The 24,192-nt window shown below is 43.9% G+C and overlaps 1 protein-coding gene across 4 annotated transcripts in view; it reads right to left on the bottom strand.

The window, feature by feature from the left end:
* The window catches only part of CCDC6 (coiled-coil domain containing 6), a 114,733-nt gene that overhangs the window by 9,733 nt on the left and 80,808 nt on the right, over positions 1-24,192 (bottom strand). For all 4 annotated transcript variants that reach the window (XR_010838971.1, XM_059055076.2, XM_067025607.1 and 1 more), the window contains exons 4-7: positions 16,246-16,349; positions 13,935-14,095; positions 8,921-9,077; positions 6,157-6,257 (exon numbers count right to left, since the gene is read on the bottom strand). Coding sequence is in view for 3 of the 4 variants with exons in the window: in XM_059055076.2 (XP_058911059.1) it covers positions 6,157-6,257; positions 8,921-9,077; positions 13,935-14,095; positions 16,246-16,349 (523 nt within the window). In the remaining variant the exon portion in view is untranslated. The remainder of the gene's footprint in view (positions 1-6,156; positions 6,258-8,920; positions 9,078-13,934; positions 14,096-16,245; positions 16,350-24,192) is intronic.

The following is a 24,192-nucleotide window of genomic DNA, read 5'->3' as shown; positions in this document are numbered from 1 at the left end:
TCATTCATCACAATGCCCCTGTGATCCATACAAGTTATTGTGTGTATCAAGTTAATTCCTTTTTCGTGCTGGGTAGTATATGTCATTGAGTGGGTGTACCACAACTTAACTTTTTAGGGGATATAAAATACATAAAATTCGGGCTTCCCTGGTGGCACAGTGGTTAAGAATCTGCCTGCCAACAAAGGGAACGTGGGTTCAAGCCCTGGTCCAAGAAGATCCCGCATGCCACGGAGCAACTAAGCCCGTGTGCCACAACTACCGAGCCTGCATTCTAGAACCCGTGAGCCACAACTACTGAGCCTGCATGCCACAACTACTGAGCCTGCGCTCTACAGCCCATGCTCCGCCAACAAGAGAAGCCATCACAATGAGAAGCCCATGCACCGCAATGAAGAGTAGCATCCGCCTTCTGCAACTAGACAAAGCCCACGTGCAGCAATGAAGACTCAACACAGCCAAAAATAAATTAATTAAATAAATTTATAAAAAAGGCATTGCTTGTTAAAAAACAAGCAAACAAAAAAACATATATATATATATATATATATATATATATATATATATATATAAAACTCGGGCTTCCCTGGTGGCGCAGTGGTTGAGAATCCGCCTGCCGATGCAGGAGACACGGGTTCGTGCCCTGGTCTGGGAAGATCCCACATGCCGCGGAGCAACTAAGCCCGTGAGCCATGGCCGCTAGGCCTGCGCGTCCGGAGCCTGTGCTCCGCAACGGGAGAGGCCACAACAGTGAGAGGCCCGCATACCGAAAAAAAAAAAAAACCTCATTATACTTGACCTTGTATTAAGATTATCTTATTTCTTGTGTTTTGCCCCCTACTTCCCTAGGCCCTATAAGCTCTTAGAGGCCAGAGAACATGTCTTACTAGTTTTTGTTTTCCCTTAATCATCATGCATCTGACCCTCTTGCCCAGGAATACAATAAACAATAAGAATCCCAAAAAACCTAGGTAGAAAATATCTCCTAAACAGAATACTGTGGCTTTATAAAGCTATTCCTGGAATAAATTGCTCTTGCTGTGCTACACACATCCATTAACTAGAGTAAAAATTTTAAGATTTATTTCATTGTCCACAAGCTCAAGACAACACATTTTTAAAATGACTCATGAAAAGCAATTCATGACCAAAAACCACTGAGCAAAATGAATCAAGATACCAAAGTGTATAATCCATAGAAAACCAACTACCTAAAGGAAAACTGCAAGAGGTCGGGGGGATAGGGAGAGGAGACACTTGAAAACACTAAAATATTAACACTGCCTTTGGATAAAAGGATTCTGGATGATTTTATTTCTGCTTCTTTATATCCTTCCGACTGCCCCCAAATTCCCTCTAATAAATCTTTGCTAAAGGAAGAAAAAAAAAAAAACAAACGTCATCGAACTGAACTAAAGGCAGACACCTTCTGTTCCTTTGAAATTTATCTTAGTTCCACAAGTCAGACATGTCTCTGTTAACATTCATACACTAGAGATACGACTTCCTCTTTAACGCTCTCTGATCTGGCTCTGTCCCCATCACTCCATCAAGGCTGCTCTTGCCAAGGCCAGCAGTGTTTCCGTGCTGCCAGGTGCACTGCTACTCTCCACCGGTCATTGCACTTGACCTTGGGGCAACGACAGACAAAGCTGACCCCTCCCTTCCTGCTGAAATGCTTTATCTTTTTTTTTTTTTTTAACATCTTTATTGGAGTATAATTGTTTTACAATAGTGTGTTAGTTTTTCCTTTACAACAAACTGAATCAGTTATACATATACATATGTTCCCATATCTCTTCCCTCTTGCATCACCCTCTCTCCCACCCTCCCTATCCCACCCCTCTAGGTGAAATGCTTTATCTTAACCTCAGTGACATCGGATACCATTTTCCCTTCCCCTTCCCTGGTAGCAACTTCCCAATCTCCTTCACCAGGTTTCCTCCTGCACTTGACCTCTAACTATTACATCGTTCAGGATCAGATGGGAGGGTTTTTCTCTTCTCCCTCCATCTTCCACGACTAGGTGATTTCATCTATGTTAGTAGCTTTCTTTAAAATAAATTTTTTATTTTAGAATAGTTTTAGGTTTACAGAAAAGTGGCAAAAAGAGTAGAGTTCCTGCATCTCACACACTCAGATTCCCCATTATTATTATATTATTATTATTTTTTGCCCGTGCCCCGAGGCATGTGGAATCTTAGTTCCCCAACCAGGGATTGAACCCAGGCCCTCGGGAGTGAAAGTGTGGAGTCCTAACTACTGGACCACTGGGGAATTCCGACAGATGCCCTATTATTAACTTCGTATGCCAGTGTGGTACCTTCATCACAACTAATAAACCAATGTTGACACATTATTATTAACTCAGGTCCATAGGTTATCTGGATTTCCTGAGGTTCTGCCTAATGGCCTCTTCCTGTTTCAGGAACCCATTTAGGATGCCACATCCTATTTAGTTTTCACATCTCCTTAGGCACCTCTTGGCTGAGATAGTTCCTGAAACTTCCTTGTTTTTGATGACCTTGTCAGTTTTAAGGTGTATTGATCAGGTATTTTATAGACAGACTGTCCCTCTACTGTCTGATGTTTTCCATGTGGTTAGACAGGGGTGATTCGTTTTGAGGAGGAAGTATACAGAGGTAAAGGGCCCTTCTCATCACATCGTATCAAGGGTACATACTACTGACATGACTGACCACTGTCGATGTTGACCTTGATCTCCCAGATGAGGCAGTGCCTGTCAAGTTTTTCCTCTGTAAAGGTACTTTCTTTTTTTAAATAGCTAAGAAGTTTTTTTGATTATTTATTTAGTTATTTTTTAAATTTTTGGCTGTGTCGGGTCTTACCTGCGGCACGCAAGATCTTTGTTGTGCTGCGCGGGCTTCTCTCTAGTTGTGGCACACAGGCCCCAGGGAGCCCGGGCTCTGTAGCTGTGGTGCACGGGTTCCAGAGGGCGTGGACTCTGTAGTTTGCAGCACGTGGGCTCTAGTTGAGGTGCGCGAGATCACGAGTTGTGGCACGCAGGCTTAGCTGGCCCGCGGCATGTGGGATCTTAGTTCCCTGACCAGGGATTGAACTTGCGTCCCCTTCATTGTAAGGTGGATTTTAACACTGGACCACCAGGGAAGTCCCACGGTACTCTTCTTTTTCCCCCTCCCCTTCACACTGTATTCTTTGCAAGGAAGTCCCTATCTTTAGCCCACATTTAAAGAGTAGGGAGCTATTTCCACTTCCGTGAAGACGGAGTCTCTATGTCAATTATCTGGAATTCTTCTGTATAGGTGATTTATCTCTTCTCCCGTGTTTATTTACTTAGTCAGTCATGTGTTTATATCAGTGTGAACCAATGCATATTTGTTTTATGTTTGGGTTATAATCTAATATCACATTATTTATTTTATTGCTCAAATTGTTCCAGTTTGGGTCTTTGGGAACACACTTTCAGTTAGCTCCTATGTCTCTTGGACCTATCCTTATCTTTTTGTTTTTTGAGCTTCTCCTTACTTTCTGGCATTATCAGATTGTCCACGTTCATCTTGTATGTTCCCTGCCCAAGGCACTAGAAACATCCATTTCTTCCAGAGACCTAGTTCTTTTCATTGGAGAATGGAATTAGAAACCAAGATCTGGGTGGTGGGTATGCCTGCTGCCAGTGGGGTGTAGATCCTTTTAAAAACTTCAGTATTCCCCATGGCTGATGTAGGCACATGAAAATATGTTAACTGGGAATGTCTTTTTCTCAGGCTACATAAAATAGTGAACCTGAAAAAAATTGTTGAAAAAATAATACTGTCTCTCTATATAATCCATATATATAAATCCACATGTAAGCAAGAAGATTTTTCATAAGTACTGGGAAATGTACCTTTCAATCAAATTGTGAGATAGCCCTCAAAATATTCCAAGTCAGTGAAAATGCAAGACTGCCAATGCCAATGTTAACCAGAAATGGTAAGGGAAGAAGAAGAGCCAAAATGCTTAAAATGGAAATGAAAACTATATAAACAGCATAATTCCACTAAAGAAGTGATTAGATATTCTTAATACTGAGAACCACAAATTCTTCCAATAAAAAATAAAGTGAAAAGAAAACTTGAAAATTCAGATTTTGCTAATGTATTATGTATCCAATGGACTAGATTAGAACAGGAGTAATTCTACCGCCAAATAGGAGATTATAATCTACTTTGATGATATTATAGAACTTAAAATACGATACAAATGTTCTCACTAAGGCTGGCTGACAGAAAAAAAAAAATCTAAGTGTTACTTATTATGATGTAGTCTAAGGGAAAACCAACTAGCTAGCTTGTCTATACAAGCAAGCCCCACATTACAGGAACAGGGGCAGCGAAAGCCAAAATTCTGTGCGTGGAATGAAATCTTCCTGCAGAGTATTTGTTACCATAGAAGTTAATATTCCCAACCAAGGCCTCACTTTTGTTTTTTTCTCTCTTCAATGACCAGGACACTATATTTAATGAATTGGAAGTTACATGCTTGTAGGTTTAAATAAAACAAAGAGAACATGAATTTATATTAGCATGAATCAGCATCACGATCCACTATAAAAGCCTCCCTCCTTCTTGCTTCTTCCTAACTCATGACTTCCTTTTACATCAATAAATCAGAAAGCAAAGACAACCTTTATCATGGTAACGAAACTCAAGTGCTATTTGGGGAAAACTGAGAGGCGGCTAGGAAGAGAAGCTTCTGGAGAGACCTCAAGGCCACTGCAGAGCAGGAGAAACAGATTCAGGAACATCCTCTGGGCAAGAACAGCTGAGAACTGTGCTGTGGATCTACAACAGAAACTCCTTTTGGTTCGCAAACAGCCCCTCTTCCCCCTGTCACATTCCAGAGAGCAGCGTGCCGGGCCCAAGTGGACAAAAGCTGACACACTTTGCGTTGGACTTTTAAAAAATCACCCCTCTTTACAAAAACAAAAAGTCACAGCAGCATAGTGCTTGGGCTGGATCCTAAACTCACAAAACCAAGCCCCTCCTGCCTGCCACTCTCCACAGCCACCTGCGAGGCTGCAGCATTTCCCCTTTGTCAGCCTGAAGGGCGTCCCTGGTGTCTAATTATTACAACAGACAAAATGAGATGGCACCCTAACCTGAAGCTGTTTTACTGTCCAAAGCCACAGAACCTTTATTGCTGCTGCCCTTGGAAGCCGTCACCTCACTGTATTCTGTGTGAAAGCGCTCCTCCACCGCCCTTCCCCCCGCCCCACACACTTTTTTCCCCAACTCTGTTGAAAATCTGTTTACCAGCACGCACAAGCACATCAGCCTGGACACTTCAGTCACAAGACACAACCCCTTGGCCGACTACCTTTTCTTTCCTCCCTCCACCCCACTTGCCCCCACAACCCCCACTCCGGCCCCCTGCTTCCTCTTTCTTCCCTGCTGGATCATTTACTTGCCCTCCTGGCCCGAAAGCCCCATGCTGTGTGGGTACCGAGCCAGAGACCCTGGGGAGAGAGTTTTTCAGGGTCAGATGAAGACAAGCATGCCTTTGAGGGAAAGGCTTCTGAGGAGCAAAGCCGGAGGCAGAAGCGAAGCCAGTTGCTTCTTGCACAGCCTGCCTACTAGGGCCGAGGCCCGCTCACCCATCAGTGGAAATAGCAGAAGGCAGCTTGTGCTCGAAGGAACACAGGCTTTGCGTGAAGCAAGACATGCTCTGCCTGGCCACTGCCACTTCATGGCCATGTGACCAGTAGCTACAGAACCACCAAATGACTGCTTCCTCAGTTTTAACACGACGCCTGCGTTAATTATTCTGAGGATAAAAGGAGATGAGGTATGTAGACCATAATGAGAGAACCCATAAAAGATATGCTATGATACATCTCAGAAATCTGCCCAAGGTTTTTGTCAAAGCACCGGCACTTAAAATCATAGTCAAAGATAGTCTTTTTAAAAAGGTTTTTTATAGTTAAGTTAATTTTTTGGTTCCAGAAAACCACCAGCTGACACTGTTTTAAAATTGCAAGCTAAGACTCAGTTGTGATAGCACTGATCGTTTCTCATGTTTTTGGACAACACGTGACCACTCTCTGTTCACAAGATTTTCATATGCTAGAGGGGAATGAATTCAGGGATACGTTAAATACAGCAGAAACAGAGGTAGCTAAGAACACGTACTCACCAGGTGATATCGGCCGGCTAGAACTGGGAGAAGGTGTGTAAGGGATCGGGCTGGACACAGTGCGAGGTCTTAATCCTTGTGCAGACATCTCGTTAAAATACCTAAGAGGAGTGCGGGAGATGGTTAGCGCCACCTACATTCCAGTAGTTCCTAAGAAAGCTCCTATGAGAAAATGTTAGGGGTTCACATCTTGAGGTCAAACTCCTGAAAGTTTAGAAATCAATGCTGTAGTGAGGAGACATGTATAATATGGACCCCGGAGCCATGCTGTTCCACTGCTTGGCAAAGCTCTCTCCCCAGGGGCACAGGTGAGGGAATCCGGGGTGTTTTTGCTCAGCATTGGAGGCCTGGTGACAGAGCTGCGTCATGCAACAGAGAGGATCAGGCTTTTCTCCATCACACTACAACTATGTAGAAATTCACCACCACTGTCCCAAGAATTAGACAAATCCACGTTCTAGTGGCTACCTGTAAACTGTTACTTGAAAGGCAAAACCAAACAAGCCCTCTGAGACGCATATCATTGAATTAGAGATAATGTGATCCCGTGAAATGGATGTCAATTTTCTACAAGGCAGGCCTTGCTTAGCAAACAGTCACGTGTTCAAATGCAGAACGTGGAATATTATAAATGTCACATGGGCTGAGCACCTCTGCAGGTCACGCCGTGCTGGGTCTGACTTATTACTGGATTCGGAAGTCACATCGGCCTCACTTTGTGAACAAGCACAGAGAGCTGATGAGGAGGAATTTCTGCTTGAGAGACTCCCTAATAAGCGATCCTTCCCAGGCCTTCTGGCCTAAGGAAGGAACGGCCACATGTGCAGGCGTTTCTATCCCAGGAAACGTCTCAGCCCTGATATGCAACCAGTTCACGTGAGGAACTTTTAACATAGTATTCCTATGCTAGTTTATTCAACTCGAAGAAAACCAGACTGCCGAGTCTGGCATGTACCTCTCAACGAGCTAACTACCATCAATTCTTCCTATCCTCTTTAGCACAGCCCACCACAGTGCCACGAGGCTGGACCTCTTGTATTCTACAGCCAGTGGGGTGGCTAAGACCGCCTCTTGGTCTTTAAGGAATTAAACACACTTGTAGACGTCTCAAGTGTCTATTTTCTTTCTCCCAAATATGACATCATCATTCCCAGTAGAGACAGCAGATGTCTTTATTGAACAGCTGTACTCTACCTGGGATAATCTGACCTAAAAAGGTAAGGCAAACCTTCTGGAGTGAATACCAATTCTGGAAAAAAAAATTTTATCTGGAAAGCCTGAAGTAGCTTCAGTGTTGTCACCACAGTCAGAGAAATTGTCCCTCAGAGTACGTTGTACTCAAAATCAAGCACAGGGTACTGTGTGTGTTCATACACTCTCTGCTCCACGTCTTAAGGTAGTTTAAAAAGTAGTTAATAAGTTATCTACTAATGTAACTTATGTTTTCAATGAAATGGTTTTCAGAGGATAAGAGTTTCAGAAAGAATGAGACACTGTCAGAAGCAGATCAGTGAAATTCAGAGTTGAGGTTGATAGTTTTATGATATAAACTGCTGAGAAAGAATCCTCTTTATTCTTTTCAAATGAGGAAAACATATTTTTTTAAAAACAGATCTAAGTCTGTTTTTTATAAAGTTTTTTAAATTATAAAAATAGATCAGGAATTCCCTGGCGGTCCAATGGTTAGGACTCTGTGCTCTCACTGCTGAGGGCCTGGGGGTTCCATCCCTGGTAGGGGAACTAAGACCTTGCAAGCTGTGCAGTGCGGCCAAAAAAAAAATAAAAAATAAAAAGTAGATCTTCATTATAGAAAAATTTACATTTTTCATGAAACGATAATACCACTGTCCACAGCAAATTAATCAAAAGCCTTGTTAGCCCTCTGGATCTACTCAATAAGAGAAACAGAGTGCTGATCTGCTAACACTGCCCACATGTGTTCAAACACCATGCTCTGGCATCAACAGCTACTACTAGGTCCTCACAGCCGTTGGCAGACCCTGGCCTGAGGCACTGGCTGCCCAGCCCAGGTGGATGTTGCTTATCTTAACGATCACCTCACTCCCAAGTACAGAGGAGGAGGGCAGGTGGGGAAGGAAAGGAAAATCTGGGCGAGCAAGGAGAACTGAGTCATGTCCTCTAGTTAACCAAAGGATGCCTCTCTTATTCCGGCCCATTTCCCAGTGGGACAAGTGAGAGGACTTGATAGCGAGACCTGAGCAGATAAATGCACTGCGTGAGTTCTATTTTTGAAAAGTAGCTGCAAAAAGGTTGAAAAGTTACCAAGTGTGTTAAACCAAAGCCTCTGGCTTTCAACAACTTCCACCCGCCACCCCCCCCACACACCGTGGACTCTTTCGCCCCCTGGAGGTATTTTCTTCCTCAGGCTGTACCGCGAACCACCTACTCACCTGTACCTAGGGATTAAGATATGCGCCCATGCTCTAAAGAGACGCGGCCCAGGATGAGACGATTCAACGACACCTGCAAACGCTGCCTCCCGACACGAAACCCGCCTCCATGTCTGTCCCACTGAGTAATTTGGGAAAGGCCATTTTTTTTTTCTTTTTGTGTTTAAGGAGGACGGTCAAACTTCTTCATTTCTCCCATTATCAGCATCTGCACTGAGGCCACGGTATATTCATCATCACAATAAATAAACGTTCCTGCCATCTGCTGCCTCATCTTACGGGAGGTGAAGCGGGGCGGGTCTGGAGCCTGGGCTGCTGTTGTTTTCCCGAGGCTCGTTGAGACATGCACGCACCTTTCATCATCCATCTCTAAGCTGGACTCGCTCTCGGAGAGCTGTCGACAGAGGGCCTCTCTTCTCTCCATCTCCCTCTGCAGCTTCCTCTGCAGCCTCAGATTCTCTTCCCTCATGTGACGTTCCTCCTCCAGATACTGCGCCATTTTCTCGGAATCTGAAAAGCCAGAGTTCTCAATTAAACCACGGTCCGTGCAGTCACAGTCCACTCTTCAAAAAGACGGTGGGGGGGCTTCCCTGGTGGCGCAGTGGTTGGGAGTCTGCCTGCCGATGCAGGGGACGCGGGTTCGTGCCCCGGTCTGGGAGGATCCCATGTGCCGCGGAGCGGCTGGGCCCGTGAGCCATGGCCGCTGGGCCTGCGCGTCCGGAGCCTGTGCTCCGCAGCGGAGGAGGCCGCGGCGGTGAGAGGCCTGCGTACCACAAAAAAAAAAAAAAAAAAAAAAAAGACGGTGGGGTCCAGCTCCCGTGCCACAGACCAAGAAGGGCTGAAAGACAGCCTTTTTCACTCTCCCACACACAGATGAGATCTGGATTTCAAGTTTATCCCAAGCACCAAGGTTGACCCACCATTTGCATTTAGAAAAACATACGAAAAGCAGTGCTGTCAGGTCAGGCATCTTCCCTGCCTTCTAAAGTGCTTTCTGTAGAGGAAGGAATGCTGGAGCTACGTGTGGCCTGAGCAGCTCCCAGAGCTCCCTCTATACTGCTGGAGCGGAGAGGGAAAGGGGTCCAGCTGGGGAAACAGACTCAGCCCGCGGGCTCCCCTCCAGACACCAGTTCTGTGGCCTGTCAACTCCAGACACAGCGGGGTAGGTCACCTATGGGAGCCCACTCATGGGTCACACTTGTTAGCACATCCCCCAGTGCACTGGGAGGTGCGGGGGGGGGGGGCGGTTTACACACGGAGAGCCAGTGTACTCAACGTGCTAAGTAACAGTTATAAATCTTTTTATACAACTAGAAACTGACGTAACAAGCAACTCTAGAGCAATATTTCAAATCAGTCTAGTTTTTGGTGTTTGTGTTACTGTTTCCTGACTTAAGCACAGTCTTTCGGAGTCAAACAGCAGGTAAAGACCTACATGCAGCCTGGATCTTGGGATGGCACCACGCTCATGACAGATACCCCTTCCTTGGGAGCTGCCCCATATGCGGAGAGGTCTCTGCTACGGCACCGGCCAGAGCTAACCAGCCCCAGGGCGAGACGCTGGACCCAGGCTAAGCCAGCCAGATCATCCTTCTTGTGAATCTGAAATGTGGAACTGATACCTTCCTGCGGCTCTGGAATCGCGTTCTGCTGAGTTGCCTGGACTCACTGTAACCCCTGCCCTTCTGAGCGGCTCCGTGCAGGAGTCTGTGGCGCCCTCTAGCGTCCTTCCAGGCAAAGGGAAAACACGACCCTCCCTGCTTTCCTGGTTTACCTCAGACACAATGTGTTGTTACTAAGTATCCTGAATACTTATCTTGAATATCCTATTTCAGAAATTCAAATGAAAATACCAAAATTATTAAACACTATATCCCTGGGCCGTTTTCAATCTAACCAGAAACCCTGCTGTCTAATCCAGATGCAAAAATCTCTTTAATGGAAGGCATGCTGGGAAAATATTCACAAAGTACACTTTTAATATCAATGATTTGAGTTATTTCATCCCAAATATGTCAGCAGACGGAATTTTTCACTTGCTCTACAGGCATTGCTACATTGGCCTCTTGGAGTATCTACTGTTTCTAGACCAGAGGGACAGTTGTCAGATGCCTTTCTTTTCCATAAATAGGAAAGTTTCGCAGAACTGAGGATTCATGAGGCTTTGAGAATAAATTATTTAAGAGGAAACACTGTCTTTCAAAGAAAATGGCAATCCTCTAGCATCTGGGGAAACCAGCAGGGGGATCCTTAAACAATAAGCTACCAACAAGAACATCAGTCACCAGGGGTGATGGCTGAAAAGACCTCCTGGCAGTCTGGCAATTAACCCAGAAGCTGAAGGCACCGAGAAGGCACCAGGCCCACAGCCTCTGGGAGTGAGAGACCAGGGCACAGACGGCTGACGCCGTGGCATTCCTTGGGTGCCCTCTGCTGGCTACCACACACCTGACTTCAAAGGACTGGATTTACTCTCAGGAGACTTTCTCCCACAAAGAGCTCCCTAGGACTTAGGGTCCAGAGGTTATGTTGCCCCCATCTTCAGCCATATCACAGCAGTCAGTCAAAGATAGTGTCAACTGAGGGTAACTTACAGACAGTCTCCCAAGACATGAGTCCTACCTGATCCCAAGAGGTGGCCTGTACCTTTTAAATTCCCTTTCAGGTTTATGGCTAGAAAATACTAGCCATATTGGATGGGCTGCCCAGACCCCATCCAAACCACTTAAATCAGAATCCCCGAGGATGAAGCCTCTCCACTGGTCTACCAAAAACTCCCCAGGGGACTCTAATGTCAGTTGAGAGCTACTGGGAGAGCGGTTCAAGTTCAGACACAGCTGGACTTGGGGGAGAGGGACCAAGCGTCCCAGGAGCTTTCAAAGTGGACAAGGTTATCCAACCTAAGGAGGCAGGGCAGGTGGATAAGAAAGTCATTAACTCACACTCTACACCCAACCCAAACCTACTGTGAGCCGCTAAGTGCCACGGCTTTCCCTGTCCTCACAAAATCCAAACAGCACTTTACAGAAGCTTCTGTTGATATCCACAGTCTCTCCAGAGACCAAACAGTACAGCAGGAAGGAAGCAGAGGAAATAAGATATTCTTCCCAAATTTCTTCTAAAAATGTTGTCTGGGGAACAATAAGGCAAGTATATACAAGAAAGAAAACTATAAACTGATAGCAGTGGAAAGAGTTCAGAAAGGTGCTACAAGACCTGTGTCTGTCCAACACAGCAAAAACTCAAAAAATATCCTAACCTAAAGCAACTAATATTTGAGAACTCCTTGATTTGTTTTCACAGAATACACATCCATATGGTTCTCAAGCCGGGGTACATATCAGCATCACCTCTATTTAAAAAAATAGAGAGGACCAGGCTCCACCCCTAGAGTAAAAGCCCAGAACCCTGGATGGGGTTAGACAGGACAGTGGACTCCCAAAGATGTCCGCATCCTAATCCCTGGAGCCTGTGTCCATGTTGCCTTCCATGGCAAAAGAGACTTGCAGGTGTGATTAAATTAAGGACCTTGAGATGGGAACTCCTCCTGGATTATCTGGCTGGGCCCGATGCAATCAGAGCCCTTATACAGGGAAGGCAGGAGGGTCAGAGTGAAAAGATGTCACAAGAAGCCGAGGTGGGAGTGGTACCAGTGCAAAGGAGCCATGAGCCAAAGAATGCAGACAACCTCCAGAAGCTGGGACGAGCAAGGAAGCGGGCTCTCCCTTAGAGCCTTTTACAAGGAACCAGCCCTGCTGACACCTTGACTTTAGCCCAGTGAGACCTATTTTGAACCCAGGCCTCCAAAAGACTTGACATAATAACTTTGTGTTGTTTTAAATTACTAAGTTTGTGCTCATTTGTTAACAGCGGCAACAGGAAACTGAACACACTGTACTTCTTAAAGGCTCCCAGGATAACCTTGATGCACCCATCCCAGATGCACTACTGGACGAGAACTCGAACTCAACTTCAGAGAAGAAAACATAAAGATAAGAAGCACTGAAATTTTAAATGCACATTTCATCTGACTCAGCAAATCCACGCCGTGGAATTTACCCTGAAGGTGTGCGTGCTTAGCAAACAAACGTTTGTACAGAGATGTTCACTATGGTTGTAGCATCACCACCCAAAGGGGTCTGTTGGTAAGGGATGAGTTAAATAAGTTACAGTGTATCCATACACTCAAATACTACAGAGCTTTTAACAGGGGGAGTGGACTCCCCTGGCCATCCAGTGGTTAAGACTCCGTGCTTCCGAAGCACAGGACGCGGGTTCAATCCCTGGTCGGGGAACTAGGATCCCACATGCCGCACGGTGCGGCCAAAAGATTTTCAAAAAACAAGAGGTCAGGGGAGGAAGGCACCTCTGTATATACTGGCAGGGGAAAAAAACTGTAAGACATATTAAGCGAAAAGAAAAACGCAAAAGGGTATGTTCATTGTGCTACTATTTGTATAAAAGAAGTCTATACACACACACACACCTGAAGAATATATTTTAAAATGTATTAATTGTGAGAACTGGGCTGCTGGGAATCAGGGGTGAAAGGGAGACTTATTTTTCCCCTGCATACCTTTCACTGTATTATCTATTCAAATAAGTTGAACGGCCTAAAAACCAAAACAGAAGAAACCCAAGTGAATGCAGAGTGATGTAATCAAGTGTCCAGAAATTAGTTCCTTTGATTTCCAAAACTAAAAAGGAGAAATTTCAAAAGCATTTATTCCTCAAGCACCGTGAACAATCGTTAGCTGAGGCCAAATTTCGGTAGTAAAGAAGATAAAGACTATTCTCTGCTTAATGCCCCCAAAGTACACTGGGGTCTCCTGCACTGCTTTTGTTAGCACCATCCTGAGAGATGAACACCAGGGAGAAGGTTAGAAATAGTACCTCTGATATAAAATAGGTAACTAATGGGGACCTACTGTACAGCACAGGGAACTCTACTCAATATTATGCGACAACCTTATACAGGAAAAGAATCCAGAAAAAAAGAGTGGATGTATGTATATGAATAACTGATTCACTTTGCTGTACCACAGAAACTAACACAACACTGTAAATCAACTATATTCCAATAAAAATTTATTTAAAAAGAAAAAGAAAGAAATAGTACCTCTGATTCTGGACCATCCTGAAATTATGTGATTTTCTAGAAGTATTCTAAACTGTTTGCCCTGCCCTACTGTAATTTTTTAAAAAAATTATCTAATGCAGGATGACAGACATATAAATACGTACTGGCAATGAAACACAATATGAATTTGATTTATACAAATTCAATAGTAAATATAGGTAAAACTCTGTACTTGGTAAGTGGATTAATTCTGTGGACAGATGACCAGTGACACCAGTGCTACGTACGCTGTAACTGGGCAGCTCTCAGTTGCTTCTTCAGCCTCTCCACTTCATTCTTTAAAAACCTGATGTGTCGCATCATGTTTTCTGGAGAGTCGATCTCCATGGAGATGTCTCTAGGCGATGGGGGAGCGGACACCGGCTGGTCTAATTTCTCCTGCAGGATTCTTCATTGAAAAGAAAATGCCAACAATGAAAAACAGTTTGCCTTTAAAACACAAAACGTTGATTTGATGTTCACCATCGTCTATTTAAAAAATACATGAATAAGTTCTCAGCAATCAGAAAAATAAATAAATAAAAGACAAAAACAACAAATTCGGGCTTCCCTGGTGGCGCAGTGGTTGAGAATCCGCCTGCTGATGCAGGGGTCACGGGTTCGTGCCCCGGTCCGGGAAGATCCCACGTGCCGCGGAGCGGCTGGGCCCGTGAGCCATGGCCGCTGAGGCTGCGCGTCCGGAGCCTGTGCTCCGCAACGGGAGAGGCCACGACAGTGAGAGGCCCGCGTACCGCAAAAAAAAAAAAAAACCAAATTCTAGCAGGGCGGTTTAACAGCATGCTCATGTTAATCGCCAAAATTCATTGAATTGTTTGACTCCTGTGCCCATTTTCCATCAACTTCTGGTCACCCTTACCTGACAGTCAAGTCAAAGGGCAGAGCTGAAGGAGCCACCTTCCTTTTTCTCCTTTCAAACGGCCACTGGTAATTAAGCCTTACTGAAAAAACAGTCTGTAACACTGGCTTCTGATTATCATGCTGGAATACACTGGGCGATCAGAATGATCCGCTGACTAAACGGTCCACGTGCTGGGTTGGAGGGAACGGCGACACTGGAGGAATTTCCTCTCAAGGCTTTCAGTTGAAACTTACAAACTACAGACTATGACTCTCCTTCGAGAGTGACATCAGATCAGGTAAAGAGACTGACTTCTCAACTCCCCTCCTGAAAAACCAATCCTGAAGTTATGGCAAACTGCACTGAAGGCCCTTTGCTTCTGGCCACAGCAAAGGTAACAAGGGTTAAAAAAAAAAAAAAAAAAATAACAACCAAAATGTACTGGGTTAATAACTGGTGGTGCCACCTTCTCTACCGATTATCATTATTTTGAAGCACATAAAACATGAATAATCTACAAAGTGACAATTTCATAATGTTCGATGCAATCATTTGGTACTTATATATATAAAACCTCCCACTGCTTTTTGCAAAGGAAGACAGACTGGCAACAGACCTCTCTGCCCCTTTTACAAGCTGCTGGGAAGTTTCTGGTTTAGTTTGGTTTTCACCTTTTTACCTTTTGGGTTCACCCAAGTGCAAACTGTGAATTACCTTCAGGCCTAGTCTTGTTGAGAAAACTAGTAAGGTAAATATTGTAATGGTCCCTCCGTCTATTATATGAAATAATTTTTCAAGCTTCAATTTATTAGCACTACTGTAATAAGGCAAAACACAGCTGATTCAACTACTGCTTGAATAATTCCCTATAGATATGCTTTAGATTGTCAGTTTTCTTAAAGCCTGTGGCCTGGCTCTATGTTGCAAACCTTGAGATGAACTCAATTTATGGATGTTCATCCAAACCAAGTACTTACGGCAAATGTCTCTGGTTGGCAAACAGAAGATAGTGGTGAAGTAGATGAATGAATATTTTCAAGGAGCTCCCTTTCTACACCCAGACACACATCCCACCAACAGAACCTCCTGCCATTATTCAAGTTCCGCTCCACCCACCCCAAAGCACACAGTACTTAAATCTAAGGGCCCCAGCGGATCTTGCACACAGGGGTTCAAGAAATATGTGCTGCTGAGTAGTCCATATCCATGTACATATATTTAACACCAAGAACCCTAACCTTAAATATGTACCAGTATTTCTTTATAGCAAGTCTTAAAACACACAGATGATCATTTTTCTATCAAAATCCCAGCCTTCCTAATGAAGTAAGTACCTTCTAGAAATGTGTGATAATTCACAGTACATAGCACATATCCTAAGCACTTCAGAAAATGAATGGGGAAGCCAGTTCAATTAGGTAAAAAGCTGGAACTGCAACCATCCTCTAGAACAATAGAGGTGAACAATAGCTCCTTAATGAATTTCTTCACAGGCTTTAATACCAAATGAAAAGAAATTCTACTGGGTCAGTGAGGGAGAAGTATAAAGAAGTGACCAACAGGAGGATAGGCTATCAACATTTTTTCCACTTGTCACATTAAAATGTCCCACTGTCATTCCTCAGTCACACCCAGCAAGCTACCCCACTCCTCCAACACACACGTACATACAGAACACCAAACAGCAAGACTAAACAAACCGCTTTTCAGCTTCAAGTTTATCCATCCTTTTCCAGAGACGATTCACTAGTGCTTCTTGTTCTTGTTCCAAAGTATTTTCAAGGTCAATCTTCTCTCGTCTCAGCTGAAGGAAGGAAAACAGTTTTACTGAGAATTGTAGACCACTTAAACTTCGTTAATTAGATTTTTTTTTTTTTTTTTTTTTTTTTTTTTTTGCGGTATGCGGGCCTCTCACTGTTGTGGCCTCTCCCGTTGCGGAGCACAGGCTCCGGACGCACAGGCCCAGCGGCCATGGCTCACGGGCTCAGTCGCTCCGCGGCATGTGGGATCTTCCCGGACCAGGGCACGAACCCGTGTCTCCTGCATCGGCAGGCGGATTCTCAACCACTGCGCCACCAGGGAAGCCCTAGATTTTTTTTTTGATTGGACCATTAGGACTCCTTTTCATGGGGAAAACTGCAAAGGAATGGCCAATTTTCTGGCACAGATACATTAAGCACATCTAGTTCTTAAACTTTAATTGACAACATCGAGACAGGTTCATTCTTTGATGTTAAAGCTTAATTGCTACCTGGTATGTGAATCACATTGGTTGCTGCAGCATTTATTCAAGGCACATGGAAAGTCTTCCTTAAAGAGGGTTTGAGGAGTTCTGCTTACTAGTTGTCCCGGGACTTAACTGGGTTTGTCCCCCCATTCCTGCATGTAGTTCAACATTAAACCAGAAAGGTTATATTACTATTTATATAAATAACTCAAATACCTGAAGACAATTCTACGTAGTGGTTAACTGGTACACATAAATATGTCCTAAGATATAAAAAGCATATGCAAAAAGGATAAACGCCGAATTCACAATACAGGTTACCTATGGTGAGGTAGGGAAGAAGGGAAATGTGATTGGGGGGGGGAGCGGTTGCAGAGGGAACCCCAAACTGCATTCTACTTCATGAAAAGAAGCCATACGCGGAAGCAATTAATTTAATCCACTAATACAGAGCAATATGCAAATACAGAGAACAATGTCAGATACTGGTTAACAGGGAACCGAGTCAGAAATGTCTGCCCTCAGGGGCCTTACATTGTAGTGGGGCCAAGACAGTAAAGGAAACAAAGTATAGACTTTGGTAGAGGGTGAGAGAGAGATGAAGAAAAAGAGGGCTAGTGAGGCGGGTAGAAAGTGCCACAATGAACAGATTTCACAGAGCCAGGTAGAGGGAATGTGTGATATCATCCTTTGTATTTGTCTATATGCTTGAGACATTATGTAAATTTAACAGGAATCTTTTTTTTTTTTTTTTTTTGCGGTATGCGGGCCTCTCACTGTTGTGGCCTCTCCCGTTGCGGAGCACAGGCTCCGGACGCACAGGCCTAGCGGCCATGGCTCACGGGCTTAGTTGCTCCGCGGCATGTGAGATCTTCCCGGACCAGGGCACGAACCCGTGTCTCCTGCATCGGCAGGCGGATTCTCAACCACTGCGCCACCAGGGAAGCCCAGGAATCTTTTTTAAAAGGGGGAAAAGGTTGGGTTACTGCGCCATGCTGTCTCTTCAACCAACAGCAATTCACCTTTTCAATCACAGACTCAACAAATTATTCTTGATTGCACAGCTGTAAAGATGTCGAAGTAGCAGAGTTCGTATCTTTTTAGCAGGTTAGAGGCAAGCTTCTCTTTGATCAAAGATCCCTATATATACAGTAAAGGGAGACCAATTCCACGGACAAAAGGTAGTCTTTTAAAGCAACCAAAGCAGACAGACCTTACTCCACAAGTGAATGAGCCAAGATCACACAGAGTCAACTGGAAACATAGCCTCAGTACACTTGCTTCGCATGGGGAAAGGCAGGGGAGTCACACTGAGTCGGAAGCATTCTGTGCTGAAGCTTGGAGCCGCCTAATGCACAAATGCTCCTCAAGATATTAAACAGTTCCCACCTGCAGTGAGGAGGAGAAACACAGGAACACCTCGCAGAACTCCTAAGAACCTTGGTGATCCTCTGACCACATTTCGGGCCAAGTTTTGAAGTACCATTCACAGCCATTTATTTAAAGAAACAAAATGCCAAGGCATTTACCCTTTAAGGACTCTATTCCCAGGTTTAACTAAAACATGATAGGGGGTACTTGGTAGGTGAGAAAAAAATTCAAGCAAGGCATCGTTTCGTAGTAGAGATGCCTGGTAGAAACTTATGCCCAACGACTTTTAATTTTAGAGTAATCATGCACCATGCTAATCAGTAACTCTGAAAAGCCAGGTCAAGACAGAGCTCTCTTTGCCCACGTATAACTGACTTGACGTGCGGCTTTGGGTAGGTACTCACCTGCCCTCATCTACGCTGGCCTTCATGACGGCCGAGGTCCCTTCAAGAGCCACCCCACTCTCTCATTCTCTGTCAATCCAAGTGGGCAGCTGTCTTCAGTCTGAACTAGCTCCATAAGAGATTTTTAGAGCCAGAAGCAGCAAGAGAAATCATCTAAATCCACCCTTTCATTTTAGAGCTGAGGAAACCACTGGCCGGGGAGATGGTGTGACTCAGGAAAAGTGATGGATGCTGCCAGAAGAGGAATGGGTATCAGTCACCGTGGTGACCAAAAGAGCTGGGTACCATCCAACCAGCGAGTTCAGAGCATCTTGAGGGGCAAGTGGGATTTGGGGTAAATTATCCAATAATACTTGGGAGTAGCTGAGTAGGGGTAGCTTAGTGAGTCTGAGAGTATGAAGAAGCCAAGTAAGAGAGCAGGAAAAACAGGAGGTGAAAACAAACACGAATCTCAGCTTCTTTTTGGTACCTATTGGTAGAGCTACCAGCTATCAGTTTGCTGCCCACTTCAGTGAACCAAGGCCTCCTGGGGGTGCAACTTGGGTTTGCTGTACCAGTTTGCTCTACTAATTGGTTTCCATGAAGCAGGCAACACTGGAAGCCCAGCGCAGCAGCTTGGATTTGGGTGTTTCATTACACAGGCTGGCAGGGCTATGGGAGTTCATATTCTCTCTGGCCTTAGAAAGAACAGGGCTTCCAGTCTTATTTTTTCAGCTAAAAAAATCTTAACTTTTCAGCATCGCTGAGGAGCTCTTACACTAAAGACCAGAGAAGTTAGAGGAAATGGTACTAATTATGATCATGATTATTTCCCCCTGAAGTTCTTTATCAGAGCTGCACTTCCATCTCCTGTCCATCTAATCCCACAGCCTAAAAAGAGTCCACACCAGTACTGTCAATTCGTACAGAAGCAGATTTTCAGTGCTTGCATTGCCCTGAGATCGAACAACCCTCAAATCTGACGGTATATGTTAAATTTACAGCGTACAAAGTCAGAAATTCTTGCTGGAGTGGAAACAGCAGCCCAGTGCTGCATTCCTTGCCTGTGCAGATGATCGTTTCTATGCTGGTCTCCATCTGTAATACTCTCCCCCATCTCCTTCCTCATAATAGCTAATGGCCTTTTTCATTCAGTGTTCGCACAACAGGCACCTTCCGTTGCCAGACATCACCCCAAGCCCCTTCTGACTGCATAGTCTGTGAGCACACGGCAGCAACGGATATAGCCGATTCGTAGAATACTTATTTGAAAGGCTGCTTTGTAATTAAGTCAGGTCAGTGGCCTCCCAGCCAAACTCTTTACTCCTCTTCAGTAGCCCTTCCTCCCACTGAAAGTTAATTAACATGGCACCAAGAGTTGTTATTATATCCCCCTAATAAATACACAGCTTCTTTAATGGATAGAGTGTAAAAAGAGAGCTGGCTCGTCTGAATTCACAGGCCACCCTAGCTGTGTCTTTGCAGTGGGCAGACACTCACCACTAAAAAAGCAGAAAAAGGGGGCAGCCAAGAGTCAGCTCTCAACACCATCGCACTTCTCTCAGGGTAGCATTTTCCCATTTAAAGAGAACCATCATGCTGGGCTGGGGGAAGAGGTGGCAGAAAGGAGTACTTGGCCAAAAAAAAGCCTGATGAGAACTTTAGCACGACCACTGCGCTCAACGATAGAACTTTGAAAGGTTTTAGTGCAACTTTTTAAGCTACTTTGTTTCAGCCTAACCGCCATATTATCATCATTTCTATGGGAAAATATATTTTGAACCCCAAACATCTGACTGAAAAAATGAATTCTGGAAGGCAGCCCATGACAACCAACCCACGTAAGGGCTACCATATACACGGAACACAGACGCAAAGTTTGTTACAACGTGTGGCAAAAAGTACTTAGAATGATGGTGATACAAGAGGTATATACCAGATGTAAGAAATAGCAGAGTACTCTAAGACCTACATTGACCAAACTCTTATTAGTTGGCTAACTCTTTTTTTTTGGTTTTTGGTTTTTTAAAGAGATAGGGGTAAATCCTAAGAAAACAAATGGGTGTGGGGATTAACACAATCCCGCAAAACTTTCCAAGTTAGGTGGCACCTGAGAGCCATTAACAGTTCAGCCCGATTTCCTATCAATTTGTTACATAATACCATAGATGTTCAAAGTGGGGACCTTGGAGGTATATCAGAATCACCTGGGAAAATAAAAGTACAATATTCAAAACATGACTAAATCAAAGTCAGTAAAATGAATGCAGTTTCTGCAATGGACTGAATGTTTGTGTACAAAATTCACACGTTGAGGGCTTCCCTGGTGGCGCAGTGGTTGAGAATCCACCTGCCGATGCAGGGGACACGGGTTAGTGCCCCGGTCCGGGAAGATCCCACATGCCACGGAGCGGCTGGGCCCGTGAGCCACGGCTGCTGAGCCTGCGCGTCCGGAGCCTGTGCTCCGCAATGGGAGAGGCCACAACAGTGAGAGGCCCGCGTACCACAAAAACAACAACAACAACAACAAAATTCACACGTTGAAGCCTAAATCCCCAGTGTGATGGTATCTGGAGGTGAGGCCTTGGGGAGGTAATTAGGTTTAGCTGAGGTCATGAGGGTGGGACCCCCATGATGGGATTAGTGTCCTTTCTAGTCATGAGCAACCTTGCAGCTTGCTGCTCTCTGCTCTCTACCAATTGAGGACACACACAGTCAGCAGTCAGCAGAACTCCATCAAGCTAGCACCCTGATCCTCGATCTCCAGCTTCCAGAAATGTGAGAAATCAATTTCTGTTGTTTATAAGCCAGTCTGTGTTGTTATAACAGCCCAAATGGGCTAAGACAGTTTTGTTTATACTGCAAGAGTACAGACAGTAAAAGATATTACCTCATTCCATCCTACTTTGCCAATACATCTGAGTTAATCATAGTTTTACTTATATATAGGAAAGAAGTGACTAACAGGATTCATGAAGTGTCTATTAAAACATACCACATGCGAATGATGTGAAACGCACTGAAATCGTGCACAGTGGTCCTTGCTCTGTGGCAAAGGTCCCTCACAAATTAAACCATCAGAGACAAGTAAAGTAAAACTTAAACACTGCCTCTGTTGGTGTGGCAATCAGTGGAATTTTGCTTAGCCCTGGCAGTTTTCTACGCTGGAAGACATCAGACCTTTGCCTTCTGGAAAACATATATATATGTCTTTAAGAAATCAAGCAGCCAATTTGTGTTACAGATAAGACAGGTGTTCACAGACTACAGAGCTCCCAAGGTACCTATTTGATCAATCAAGCTGCAGATGGTTTCAGAATTAAAAACAAGTGCTAGTTCATCACCACTGGCTTGTGTAATGTTGAGCCCAGAAAGAGCCAATGGAAGTTCATCAGTAAGGAGCAAGAGAAAAGGAGACAAAGGATGACCACTTTCAAGTCTAGGTGGTCTGAAATTAAAAAAAAAAAAAAAAGAAAAAAAAAAGAAAAAAGAAAGAAAAGAAATTTATCTATGTGCATCAGAAATGTACTGATAGGGTGACCTCCCTGGTGGCACAGCAGATAAGATTCTGAGCTCCCAGTGCAGGGGCCCGGGTTCAAGCCCTGGTCAGGGAACTAGATCCCACATGCATGCCACAACTAAGAGTTCGCATGCCACAACTAAGGAGCCAGCCTGCTGCAACTAAGAAGCCTGTGAGCCACAACTAAGGAGCCTGCCTGCCACAACTAAGACCTGGCACAACCAAATAAATAAATAAATATTTTTTAAAAAGAAAAAGAAATATACTGATAGAAGGAATTCCCTGGTGGTCCAGTGGTTAGGACTCCTCACTTTCACTGCTGAGGGCCCAGGTTCCATCCCTGCTCTGGGAACTAAGATCCCACAAGCCACGCAGCATGGCCTCAAAATGAAAAAAATATATATATACTGATAGAGAACAGAAAAAAATGCAAAAAAAAAAATCATGAAGAACTATATAGCAAGATAAATAGGGTCGGCCCTTAAGTGAAAGTAATGTTGTTGGTAAATTTATCTTCCTACCTTTTCCAGCTCCCACTCAATTTTTTAATGAACATTTAACAAAAAAATAACAAAAAAATTTAAAGACATCTAATCTTAAAAATTAACAATTTCCTAATAGTACATCCATTAATTTAGGATATTAATTCACATATCTAAAATACAGAGTGAACCAATAAACTCTCAGAGGAGAAATGATAGTGAAGGCTTAGCTACCTGGAAGACAGAATTTTCCAGATAGCCAAGAGTTAACCTTCTTTACCATAGCTTATAACTTTTTTCTTCTCAAACACTGTGTTCCTATAAAAATTAGACTTGTTCTTTGAAATGGACAGAACTTCAGGATAATATTAATACCTCATTAATATTTAATATGTGAAAATAACACTTTCATAGTTTACCAGCTCAATAAATTTTGCTTTTGTTCAATGATACTGAAAATGAAGGTCTTTTATGAAATAGACACATATATAATTAGTCAGATTTATATGGTTTCTGAGCTTAAGTTTTTATCACTTTGACATCAGCACAGTATTATACAAATGTGCGTAATGGGGTCATAATTCCAGGGGACTCTTTTACCAAGTAATTACCATCGGTGGAAAGCAGGTTTCAAAGTCTGGGGTGTAAACTCCTTTGCTACATCAAGAGCCCAGTGGAGAAATCCTGGGGAAAGAACACATACCATAGGGCATGTTGCAAATACACTATCACATCAAGAAAAAATATCAATAGCAGTTGTCTGGGGAGGATTGTAGTCTAGGTAATGGTTTTTCATGTTTGTACTTCTAATGTTTACATTTTCCACATTTTCTTGAAAGAGCAATGGCTTACTTTTCCAATGCAAATGCTTGACTAAAAAAGTTTTCAAGACTTCCATAATTTGAGATTAGCATTTGAAATCAAACTTCAAAGGATGCATAGGGGTCACTAAATTTCAGCTCCTTAATGCAGATGAACCCTCAAGGAACATGGTTGTTCTCTGGAACCAGCAGGTGGTCCCCAGAGCTACTGCCACAAGAGCCCTCCCACTCTGCCAGAATCTGCAAGGGCAGCCGCTGGCATGAATGGAATTCTAATAAAACCCAGTAAGGCCACACTACCCATGGACTAAGGAAATACCTATTCTGACTAAAACATCAATCAAGGATGCAAACCTGAACATGAGCCACTAGCCACTCAATTCACTGCTAAGTCACAAGGTCACACAGATGATCTGTGTAACTCACTAGAGTTAGGCATTGTAGCTACTACAAATAAGTAGCATCAGAATTGTATGTGGACTGATTGTGACATCCGTTGGCTTATATTACCTTCTAAACAAAAGAGGCAGAAAGGCAACCATGTTTCCTTAACTTAGAACCATTGTTCTAAGAGCTGGAAACCTAAAACGTTCCTTTCTTCTTTATAGAACTTAAAATACGCTAAAGGTTTCCTTATGTCATTTTTAGAAATTGAACAAAAAAAGAAAATTTTGTGCCAAGGATTGAAATTCATTCTAAATCCCAGCCCCTGTTCTTTGCTACAGTTGTAGATGGTGAGGGATGCTGAGAGAAGTGGGTGTCACCCCTGCAACGCCCCCTGGAAGCTGGGGTCTTGTCAAGTCTCTGTAGTCACCTGATGTTGGCTAGTGGCTGAAGGGAACC

Source organism: Kogia breviceps, chromosome 2, assembly GCF_026419965.1.
Source record: "Kogia breviceps isolate mKogBre1 chromosome 2, mKogBre1 haplotype 1, whole genome shotgun sequence".
Classification (NCBI taxonomy): domain Eukaryota; kingdom Metazoa; phylum Chordata; class Mammalia; order Artiodactyla; family Physeteridae; genus Kogia; species Kogia breviceps.
Note: the sequence above shows the minus strand (reverse complement) of the source record. Positions and strands in the feature narration are given on the sequence as shown.